The sequence below is a fragment of the Elephantulus edwardii genome, unplaced genomic scaffold (assembly GCF_000299155.1).
Source record: "Elephantulus edwardii isolate Elephantulus edwardi_28Jun2011 unplaced genomic scaffold, EleEdw1.0 scaffold00048, whole genome shotgun sequence".
In the NCBI taxonomy this organism is placed as follows: domain Eukaryota; kingdom Metazoa; phylum Chordata; class Mammalia; order Macroscelidea; family Macroscelididae; genus Elephantulus; species Elephantulus edwardii.
Genome location: NW_006399798.1, coordinates 5815114 through 5825454, shown reverse-complemented (window position 1 = coordinate 5825454; position 10341 = coordinate 5815114). Strand labels below are relative to the sequence as shown.

The 10341-nt window shown below is 61.7% G+C and overlaps 1 protein-coding gene across 1 annotated transcript in view; it reads right to left on the bottom strand.

Moving 5' to 3' along the window:
* The window catches only part of FBF1 (Fas (TNFRSF6) binding factor 1), a 19758-nt gene that overhangs the window by 2038 nt on the left and 7379 nt on the right, over nucleotides 1–10341 (bottom strand). Inside the window, exons 8-23 of the mRNA XM_006886366.1 lie at nucleotides 9192–9329; nucleotides 8901–9039; nucleotides 8657–8790; nucleotides 8221–8320; nucleotides 6915–7334; nucleotides 5849–5946; nucleotides 4990–5048; nucleotides 3846–4001; nucleotides 3588–3688; nucleotides 3292–3498; nucleotides 2694–2801; nucleotides 2478–2617; nucleotides 2275–2393; nucleotides 1145–1267; nucleotides 872–1057; nucleotides 158–334 (exon numbers count right to left, since the gene is read on the bottom strand). Coding sequence (XP_006886428.1) covers nucleotides 158–334; nucleotides 872–1057; nucleotides 1145–1267; nucleotides 2275–2393; nucleotides 2478–2617; nucleotides 2694–2801; nucleotides 3292–3498; nucleotides 3588–3688; nucleotides 3846–4001; nucleotides 4990–5048; nucleotides 5849–5946; nucleotides 6915–7334; nucleotides 8221–8320; nucleotides 8657–8790; nucleotides 8901–9039; nucleotides 9192–9329 — 2405 coding nt within the window. The remainder of the gene's footprint in view (nucleotides 1–157; nucleotides 335–871; nucleotides 1058–1144; nucleotides 1268–2274; nucleotides 2394–2477; nucleotides 2618–2693; nucleotides 2802–3291; nucleotides 3499–3587; nucleotides 3689–3845; nucleotides 4002–4989; nucleotides 5049–5848; nucleotides 5947–6914; nucleotides 7335–8220; nucleotides 8321–8656; nucleotides 8791–8900; nucleotides 9040–9191; nucleotides 9330–10341) is intronic.

The following is a 10341-nucleotide window of genomic DNA, read 5'->3' as shown; positions in this document are numbered from 1 at the left end:
TGCACCCGGCCCAGCATGCACCTTGTTCATGCCCCCCAACTCTGGGCAGCTGGGCTCCGGCACCCCTGCTGCACCCGGCCCAGCATGCACCTTGTCCGTGACCCCCACCTCCGGGCAGCTGGGCTCCGGCACCCCTGCTGCACCCGGCCAGGCACACCTTGCTCATGCCCTCCACCTCCTCAGCACGAAGCTGGACACGCAATGCAGCCGCGTTGACCCGCTCCTTTTCCAGCCGCAGCTCTTGCCGCTCCCGCTCCAGTGCCTCCCGCTCGGCCGCCAGCTGGTCCTCCTTGACCCGGAGCTCACTGGCCCGGATCTTGAGCTCTGCCTGCTCCTGGGGACAGACAGCCTGGCTGGGTCTCCAATCCCTGACCTGGATCCTCAGAGCCACTCAGCTTGGTCTCCATATCTCCACAGCTCCCTCCACCCAGACACTGGGCTGGGGGTTTACAGGAAGGGAGGGGGGGCCAGGGGCCACTTAAGATGCCAAGGGACCGTGAATCTCAGCCCTCATTTCTTTTTTTAAAAAATTTTATTAGTTTTTTATGTGTGTGTGTACCATCAAATGAGACCTGAGTAGGACAGGAGGAGATTGCCCCGCCTTCTCCTGCAGAGCCTCTGGTGGATTTGAACCATGCACCTCTGGGATTGCAGTGCAGCTGCTTGCCACTAGGCCACCAGAGCTCCCTCAGCCCTCATTTCTAAGATGTCCAAGTTGCAAGGATGGAGATAAAACATGTGCTCAGCACTTGGGATGATGAAGGAGGTTCAGGCCGTTACTCCGTGACCACAGCGTCATCCCTACGCTTATCACTGCCGCATCTGGACAGGGAGGGTCCCCGTGGGGCACCGCCCCCACCTTGGGCCCTACCTTGGCCAGGCTGACGAGGGCGCCCTCCCGGTGGGTGTCCACCTGCAGCGCCCGCTCCACCTCTCGCTCAGCTCGCTCCTTACTCAGCTTCTGTTGTGCGTAGAACTCGGCCCACTCCGCGGCCAGGCGCCGGCGTTCCTCGGCACACTTGTGCATCACGGACTTCTGCTCCTCCAGCAGGGCGCTCTGCGGGCGCGGTGAGAGGCGGGGTGTGGGGCCACGTGGCAGGGATACGGATGGCAGGGGCTGTGCCTGCCCAGTGGACTGACTCACCTTGGCCCGTTCCAGCTCCTCCCTCTCCATGGCCGTCTGCTGGACCATGACCTTCCTCTGCTCCTCCAGCGAGCGCTGCGTGGACTCGGCTTTGGACTGCTCAGCACTCACACGCCAGCGCTCCTGTGGGCACATCGAGCTCAGAGCAGAGTGTGCTTCCTGACCTGTGACGGGCCGCGAACCCACCCATCTCCTGTGACATGGCACAAATGCTCCTTCTGAAGAGGTAACAGTGAGGGGTGCCTGAGAGGGGCAGCAGGGTCTGTCCTTGGGATTTGGCTGGGATAAGGACCGGCTGACCCTCCCACCAAGGTTCAAGGCCTGAGCGCTGCTGGGAGATGCAGAAAGGTGAAACCGCTACATTCACAGCAGCTCTGGCTCCGGCACTTGGCCTCCCTCAACCAAGCAGCTAAGAGCAACTTCACGAATGACTGAGTCACAGGTGGGTGCCGCTGGGCTCGGGGGCTTTCATTCTCTTCTCCTGTTTCATGCACTTGTGTTTTCTTCTAATGAACTTTAAGGTGAAATAATAAGAAGCTATTGTTTTTAAGACTAAAGCTTACTCTTAAGAGATGAGAAATGTATAGTGAGTTCAAAACACATCTGCTAAGCCAGGGGTCTAGAATGGTGCTCAGTGGGATCGACTGCTTCAGGAGTCGACCAATGAGAGGTGATGATACTGCAGGATGGGAGAGAGCCCGAGAAGTCCAGCCCCTCCCTGTCCTGGACCACTGACGGGTCAGGGGAGTGGGGCCCTGGTGCTGCCCACACACCTGCTCCAGGAGTCGACCACTGACTGGTCGGGGGGGGGGGGGCCTGGTGCTGACCCACGCTGGTCAGGGGAGGGCAGCATGTGGGGAGGGGGGCCCTGGTGCTGCCCACACACCTGCTCCAGGAGTCGACCACTGACTGGTCGGGGGAGTGGGGCCCTGGTGCTGCCCACACACCTGCTCGAGGAGTTGGCCACCGACTGGTCGGGGGAGGGGGGCCCTGGTGCTGCCCACGCACCTGCTCGAGGAGTCGACCACTGACTGGTCGGGGGAGTGGGGCCCTGGTGCTGCCCACACACCTGCTGGAGGAGTTGGCCACCGACTGGTCGGGGGAGGGGGGCCCTGGTGCTGCCCACACACCTGCTCCAGGAGTCGGCTCTGCTCGCCCAAGCGCATCTCCATCTTGGCCAGGACCTCCTGAAGCCGAGCCCGCTCCTCCTCCATGTCCCGCTGCTGCCGGGCCAGCCTCTCCTGCAGTGCTGGGGTCACACAGCTCTCTGGTCACCCACCTCCCTCCCAGCCAGGAGGACCCAGGATGCCCGGAATACCCCGCCACCAGCTACCTCGGAGCTGCTCATCCCGCAGCCGGACCCCCAGCTCCCGCTCCTGGGAGGTGCTGAGGTGCGAGGCCTCCACGCGGGAGGACAGCTCGTTGAGGCTGCTCGAGAACTTCTCCATCTGCTCGATGACGCCGTTCAGGGACCTGGAGGAGGAGCGGGTCACCCGGGCCCGGGCGTCCAGCACTGTCCCTTACGGGCAGGGCCTGGCCAGCCACGTACCGTGTGTGGGAGGTGGCACTGGTGACAGCGTCGATCTCTTGGTCCTTCAGCAGCTTCACCCGCTGCAGCTGCTCCTGGTGGTCTTTGCGCATCTCCAGGATGGACGCGCTGAGAACGAGGAGGGGCCGAGGGTGAGGAGGGGATGAGGAGGTGCGAGCACCCGGAGCCAGGCCTGGCACAGGGGTGCAGAGTGGCGCTCTCCAGTGGTCAGTGCTCTCTGGGGGCCTCCAGGCACTGACCCTGTGTCACGGTTACTGGATGCTTTAATGGCGCGTTTACTCTAAGGAGATGCCCTGCGACTCAGCTGTGGCTGGTTCACAGAGCATGCGGAAGGTGGGCATGGCCTTCGGGAAGGACAGGAGGGGGTCTGCTGATGCCCCTGTAGTGTCTGCCAATGCACATGACGTCAGAGGCCTGCTCCGGCCTCGTGAACACTGACGCCAGATGAACCTTTTGTTGCTTTATTCTCATCAGCGTGAATGCTGTCCCTCTGGGATTGTCGGGCACTGGACTCGGCCCGCGGGCTCAGGCACCTGTCAGCAGGGTGGGGTCGGGGCCCGGGCAGCCCATCCCCGTGCCCTCTGCCCGCACGCCTCACCGCTGCAGCTCCCGGAGCCGTTCCATCTCCTGGTCCTTCTCCTGCGCCGCAGCCGCCAAGCGCCGCTGATGCTGGGCGGTGAGCTCGGCGCGGGCCAGCTCGGCTTCCTGGCAGTGAGACAGGTACCGGGCCGACAGCTCTTCATTCTCCCTGCGGAGCCGCTCTTCCCGCTGCTGGTACGACGTCTCCAGCATCTTGACTCGGTTCCTGTCAACAGAACAGCCAGCTGTGGGGCTGCCCTGGGGGCCCGAGGAGAGGGAGCGGCCAGCGACGTGTCTGAGCGCTGGGACAGGGACCTGTGCGCGCTCTCGATGAGCTCCAGGTCGGCCTGGTGCCGCTGCTGCAGACTCTCCAGCAGAAGCGTGTGCTGCGTCCGCTCCAGCTCCAGCTTCCGCACCTACGAGACGGCAGACGGACGTCAGTCCCATCCGTCAGTGGTTCTGTCCCTCAGTCTTGGTCCGACGCTGTGTGCTGCCGTGGTGCGTCCTTTCTCCAGCCCAGCCCAGGCCTTCCACCGCTTCCAGCAACCCTCCCCGTCCCCACCCCGTCCTCACCTGGGCCTCCAGCTCGGCCAGCCGGGCCTGACTCCTCAGCAGCTCAGCCTGGAGTTGAGCGGTGCTGCCCTGAAGCTGTGCCTGTGCGGCCTGGAGCTGCCTCTGGTACTCGGTGCCCAACAGCTGGCTTGGTGCCCGGGACTCAGGGGGCAGGGACTACGTGTGTGACAGATGTGCTAGGTCAGGTGAGGAGGGGGTTCCCAGCTCCCAGGAAATCCTGAACCCTGTCCTTGCTCTGTGGCTACAGACAGGGAAAAGGACAGACCTAGAGGGCTAGGGGCAGGGGACGAAGCCTATGGCCACGGTCACTGCCGTGTGTGCACAACCCCAAGGTCCCGGCCAGGTCAGTGCGGGAAACCAGTCCTTCTGCCCTCCTTGTGGCCTGGGCTTTAAAGCACACATCTGCTAACTGAAAGGTCAGTGTTTCGAGCCCTCCAGCTGCTCTGTGGGAGGAGATGAAGCAATCTGTTCTATAAAAACGTACAGCCTTGTAGTCTGTATAGGGCAGTCCTTGTCCACCTTGCAGGTCGACGGGAATGAGAGAACTGACTCAACCGCAGCGGGTGTGCTGGATCCTTCGCCAACAGCCAAGTCTCCTTGATGGAAGCACAGCTGTGGCCTGGCTGTCAGGTTCAAAGTCCCAGGAGGACAGCAATCTGTTTCCTGAGCTGCTCACCGCCCGCCATCTCTCAGAGGGCCCCTCAGTTCTGGGGACACAAACTTAGTGAGCCACCCCTCCCTGGCCCAGGAGCCAGCGGTGACTGTACCTGGGTGACAGGTGGAGGTGGGCTGGAGATGGCAGGGACGGGGGCTCTGTATGAGCCAACAGGAAACAGCAGCCCTGTGTTCTGACAGAGACACTCCCAGAGACCCCACCTGGGCCCCACCTTCTCTCCTCCCATCTAGTGGGCCCTGACTCATGGGGCTCCTCGGTCTGGATTCTGAGGCTGTGAATTCCAGCGGCAGACTGCCTCACCTTCTCCTGAACGGCAGGATATGAATCACTGGCCTTTCAGTTAGGGCGCCCGCTCCAGCAAATGGCCCAAACCTAGGGAGCGGGGGCTGCTATCTCGTAAGGGGACACATTCCTCCTGGCTGGCTGGCTATGGCATGGAGAACTGGCCCAGGGCTGTGACCTCCTCACCTGGTTAGGCACCAAAACCCCGGGGGGCTGCTGGGAGCTCGGGAGACAGATAGTAAGTTCTGGAAAATCATCAGAATCAGCAGAGAAGTGAGTGGTAGGTGAACCCAGAACCCTGGACCCCTCACTGACCTTCCAATGAAGTCCCGACCCCGACCCTGTTAAGTCCCAAGGAAAGCAGCAAACTCACCAGCAGCAGAGGCTTCTCCGGGGACAGAGGCCCTTTCTGCATCGCCTGAAGGGGGCGCCACGAGAGCCTGCTTCACAGGGGACCTGGGGACCCATGTGCAGGTGACAGTGGGAAGTGCAGGTAAGAATACAAGGAGGGCAGGAGTGTGGGCACAGGGGCACAGGAAACTTCAGGTGCAACTGCCTGCCTAGACCAGGCCCAGCGGAGGCACGTGCATGCAGAGAAAGGCTTGTTCTGGGGGTGCGCACGCCGGGTGAGGAGCCCAGCTTCAGAAGACCCTCAGCCAGCGGCCTGATGCCAGCGGCCGTCTGGGTTGCGTCTGACTCAGGGTGACCCCATGTGTGCTCCCACACGAGCTTTGTGGGGGGTTCAAGGTGAGTGAGGCCTTTTGGAAGCTGACCTGTCCTCCCGCCTGTCCTCCGAGGTGCCCCAGGGCGGCCTCCACAGGCCACATTCCCGCTACAGCTGTGCATCCAACCCTGTGTACCACCCACGGACTCCTGGTTGGGACTGAAGTGAGTATGGATGCCTTGCACCAAACCAACTAACTGGGCCTCCACCATACAGCTCCCTATAAGCCTCTGCCCCCACTGTAGATATACCCCAACTCCTAGGATTGGGTAGGTGGGTCTCCCCACCGTGACAAATCTCAGCCCCCATCACTAGACGCACCCTGACTCTCCAGGCTGGGCAGGCGGCACTGCCAGTGCTGTTGCTCCTGCAGCTGCTCCAGGAGCTGCACGCTCAGGTCCGTGGGCGCTGGGGGCAGGCTGGCTGCAGGAATTCAGTGTTAGTGGGCTGGGGGGCAGGCTGGCTGCAGGAAGTCAGTGTTAGTGGGCTGGGGGCAGGCTGGCTGCAGGAAGTCAGTGTCAGTGGGCGCTGGGGGCAGGCTGGCTGCAGGAAGTCAGTGTTAACAGGGCTGGGGGCAGGCTGGCTGCAGGAAGTCAGTGTAAATGGGGGCTGGGGGCAGGCTGGCTGCAGGAAGTCAGTGTAAATGGGGGCTGGGGGCAGGCTAGCTGCAGGAAGTCAGTGTTAGTGGGCTGGGGGCAGGCTGGCTGCAGGAAGTCAGTGTAAATGGGGGCTGGGGGCAGGCTGGCTGTTGGAAGTCAGTGTAAATGGGGGCTGGGAGCAGGCTGGCTGCAGGAAGTCAGTGTTAATGGCGAAGGGAGAGAGCTCCAGAGTGGGCTGGACAAGAAGGTCCAGGACAAGCTCCAAACACACGGCACTTGGCCATTCGCCATCTCACTTTTCCCAGGTCCCCTTGGCCGCCAACCCCCCCACCCCTCATGGGGCGTCTCCTCCCACAGTTGAGCTCCTTGGAAGAGGGGTGCTTCCCTGCTGGCCCAGCCCACACAGTGCAGGGACTGGACACTAGTAATCTGAAGACAGTCTAGGGAGCCACAGGGACATGTCATGCACCAGCTAAGTTTGAAGCCTCACTGGGCTCGATGAGCTCCACTCAGCTTTGGGTTAAGGCCCTGCCCAGCCACCCTGTGGTCAGCAGTTTCCCTGATTGGCCCTCAGGGTCCTCTTGGCCCTGGCCTCAGTCTCTCCCAGCAGCGGTCAGGGCATGAGTGTGCCACAGCCGCCCTGAGCCCTCATGTGTGCGCTGGGCGAAGGCGAGGAGCCAGAGGGCCCTACAGGCACAGAGCTGGCATAGGCTGATGGATGGCATGGCAGAGGCCGGCCCTGCGCCCACCTGGGCTTCCTGCACTGGTTCCTGAAGCCAAGTCTGTACCTGCTGGGTGGGCCTGTCCAGTTCAGGTCCTGCTCCTCTCTGACCAGACCCTGGGACTTCTTCCGGGACAAAGCGTGGCTCAGCCAGTCCTCTTCCGTGTCCTCAGATGCTCCTGGCTTGGAGGCCTGGCTGGCTTTGGAAGGGGCACCCCTGGAGGGTGGCTTTGCCCCAGAGGTGGGCAGACCAGCTGGGGTAGAGTGCTGACGGGCGGGAGGGGGCACTGAGAGGGTAGAGAGGGCTGAGCCACCTCTCTGGGTCTCTCTGGTAGGAGAGGGTGGAAGCAGGTCCAGCTCATCGTCCTTGAGGCCCAGCCAGTCGGCAGCTCCCTTTCTGGGGTGGATGGGGCTGGACGAAGCTGGTGTGCTCTGCCTGGAGCCCAGGTCACCTCTGGGGTCTGTGCTGCTTTCTGCTAAGAACCTACTTCAAGACAGAGAGGAGAGTGTCTAAGGCAAGGCCACTCCAGTGGGCCCCTTTCACCTCTTCTCACGGCTGGGGTGACTCTGAGGCCCGCACCAAGAACTGTCGCATCCGAGGACCTGCACATACAGCCCAGCCTCAAAGAGCAGTGGACATCGTGAGGTCCACCACTTAACTGAAGACCATGTGTGTCTGCAGAGTGGGACCAACCCCTCCCCCAGGCTCCGTGGCCCGAGGATGCTGGGTCAGATCTCACTCACGCGTGGCCTCCACCACCCTTCCTCCCTGGCCAGGGTGATAGCCTCCTGGGCTGAACGGTCTGTGGGACCCGGGAAGAAAAGCCTCTGTGCGCATGGGTCCCCACACAAGAGGGGGAGACGAGGGAGGTCCCTCCACTGTGCTCACACTTCCTGTAAGCTCAAAACTCCATCTAAGTGAAGCACTGACGAGGTCTTCTGGGGAGAAACTCCGAAAGGAGAAGATTCTAAGCACTGACTTAATTTTCTGTGCCGAGCTGCGGAGGCCACTGAGGAGACCACCATGATGGCTGCACAGCTGACCTGCCCCCAGTGCCTCGCCCACCCCACCAACTATATGTGCCTCAAGGGGTCCAGGTGTGACATCACAGCCAGCTAGTTACAGATTCCAGGGGCTTCAGAGGGGGTCAGGCCCACCTCATTTTCCTTCTCAAGAGACCAGGTTGGACACGGGCAGGCCAGGAGCAGACATGAGAGTGTGCTCCGTTTCCTCACCTGTCTGGGCTGATGGGCTGGGCGAGTTCACTCTGCCTTCAGCCCCCACACAGCCTGGTCTCACACTGTGGTGCTGACAGGCCGCAGAGATCTGCTTTCTGGTGGGCAGCATGTCCCCTCAGCACCCCCCAGCTTACCTGACTGACTGCCGGCGGGACTGCCGGCCTTCTGAGGAGCCCACTGTAGGCTGATAGGCCCCAAAGGTGAAGTCTTCCTCACCCCAGGTGTCTTCTCTCTCTGTAAGTGAAGAAGCCTGTGACCAAGAGCCTTAGCGACTGCCTAAGTCTTGAAGGAAAGTGGGACGGGCAGCTGGCTGTGTCGGACAGTGACCTGCTCTTCAGGAAGGAGGGGCTCAGACACCGTGTGAGACTCAGCTGCCAAAGGCCAGCGTGCTCAGAAGCCATGCTGGAGCGTGTAAACGACACGGGTGGGTGAGACACAAGCCAGTTCTGACTAGGAGCTGTGGGCCCGGGGCCAGCTTCTCCCATGTCACCCACAGGCCTCGGCTGGAGCCGGCTCTTGACCTGTGGAGCTCTCCGGCTCCTGCCTTCACCCTGTGCCCGAGGCCCTCACCCTGCGGCCTCCGGTACTTCCTGTCCAGCTTGAACTCTCGGTGCTCGCCGGTGCCCGGGCGGGCCAGCAGTGCGGCGGCGGTGCCTCGACCCAGCAGCTCATCGAGCTTGGCACGCGCGGGGCGGGGCCCTCCCCTGCAGGGTGAGGCAGCTGTGTGACCGAGGGCTGAGGTCCACCCGCCCCCCTGGCGTTCCTGTGCCAGAAGCAGCCGCCTGGCCAGGCCACCGCCTTGTCCACTCCTTACTGGTCTCCCATCTGCCCCTTGTCTGCTGTGGGGTTGTCTCCAAAGCCCAGGCTGGCCATGATATCGTCCCCATCATCAAATGTCAGCTCTTCTTTCCTTCGGAGGGGGGTGCTTCCAGGAGTCAGAGGTACAGAGGGGCCTATGAGAGAGAGAACACAGGGTGTAGGTCCACAGCCGCCCTGTCTCCAACTGTGGCATCTGCATTTCAGGGGGAGGTGTTTCCTGACACCCTGACTTTGGAGGAGGTGGCGGGCATCAAATTGCCAACCTGACCTGCCCCACATGCGTCACCTCCATTCCTGTCCCCATCTTGGTCTCTGGTGGCGCTGAGAGTCTTGTTGGAAGCCGTCTTCCTCTCTACCACGGGAGCCTTCTTGGCCACTCCGTCCTCGTCATCGGACAGCAGCCCTGCCAGCGGGTCTTCCACGCCTCACGCCAGGAGAGAGGCCACAGTTAGCCTGCGGATCTATGTCCAGAGCTGGCTGCGGGGGTCACTACTCTGGCGGATGATTGCATCTCTTGGGCACAGTAGTGAGCACCTGGCTGACAGCTGGAGGTCGGAGATTTGGCCCGCTGGCCACCGTGAGGGAGAGGGCCACGCCAGGTTACTTCTGTGAAAACTCACAGCCTTGGAAACCCATCAGAGCAGCTCTCGAGAGGCCGAGCCCGAGCTGACTCGATGACAGTAGGCTCTGGGATCTTCCTACTACCTAATCCGCTCTGCACCCGGAGGGCCTGGGAGCTTCCACACAGATAAGGCCCAGCAAGGGGCACAGAAGCTGGCAGAGCAGAGTGGGGACGGCTGGCCTGTGTGCCTACGTGACGGCTGCCAGCTCGCTGGTGGCCTCTGATGCTACGGTGGCACCAAAACCAAACCCACAGCCATTACGCTGACTCTGACTCCCGGAGCGCCCGCCCCCCAGGTCTCCGAGGCTCTGGTGGCCTAGTCCATACGGAGAACGCTACAACTCTAACAGCTGTGGCTGTCTAGCAGTTCAAATGCACCAGCAACTCCCTGGGAGGAAGATAAACAATTTCCTTCTACGTGATTTAAAGCTTTGGAAGCCTGGTAGAGGGGCAGCTATGAGCCAGTCCTGACTTGAAAGCAATTAAGTGGGGTTTCCACCCCCCTTTTGAAGTCTTAACAGGCTTCATCTTCCTCCTGAGCTGTTCCTGGTGGAGCTGAACTGCAGCCCAGCACCTGGGCTTCTGTGCCAGCAGGGCTCCGTGCTGGTGGCAAAGCCCAGTGGGAATGTCTCCGTCTCTGCGTCTCTCGAGACAAGGAAGACACTAGCGCAGTCACAGTGCAGGGCATGTTCTTTATAACGACCAGCCCTGGCTTCAGGGTCCTTGCAAATAAGTTTCCAAAATGTCCCAGTCAATACAGGGAGCCTGCTCCTCCCGGAGCACATCAGGAAGGGGGCAGCGGGGAGCAGCCACC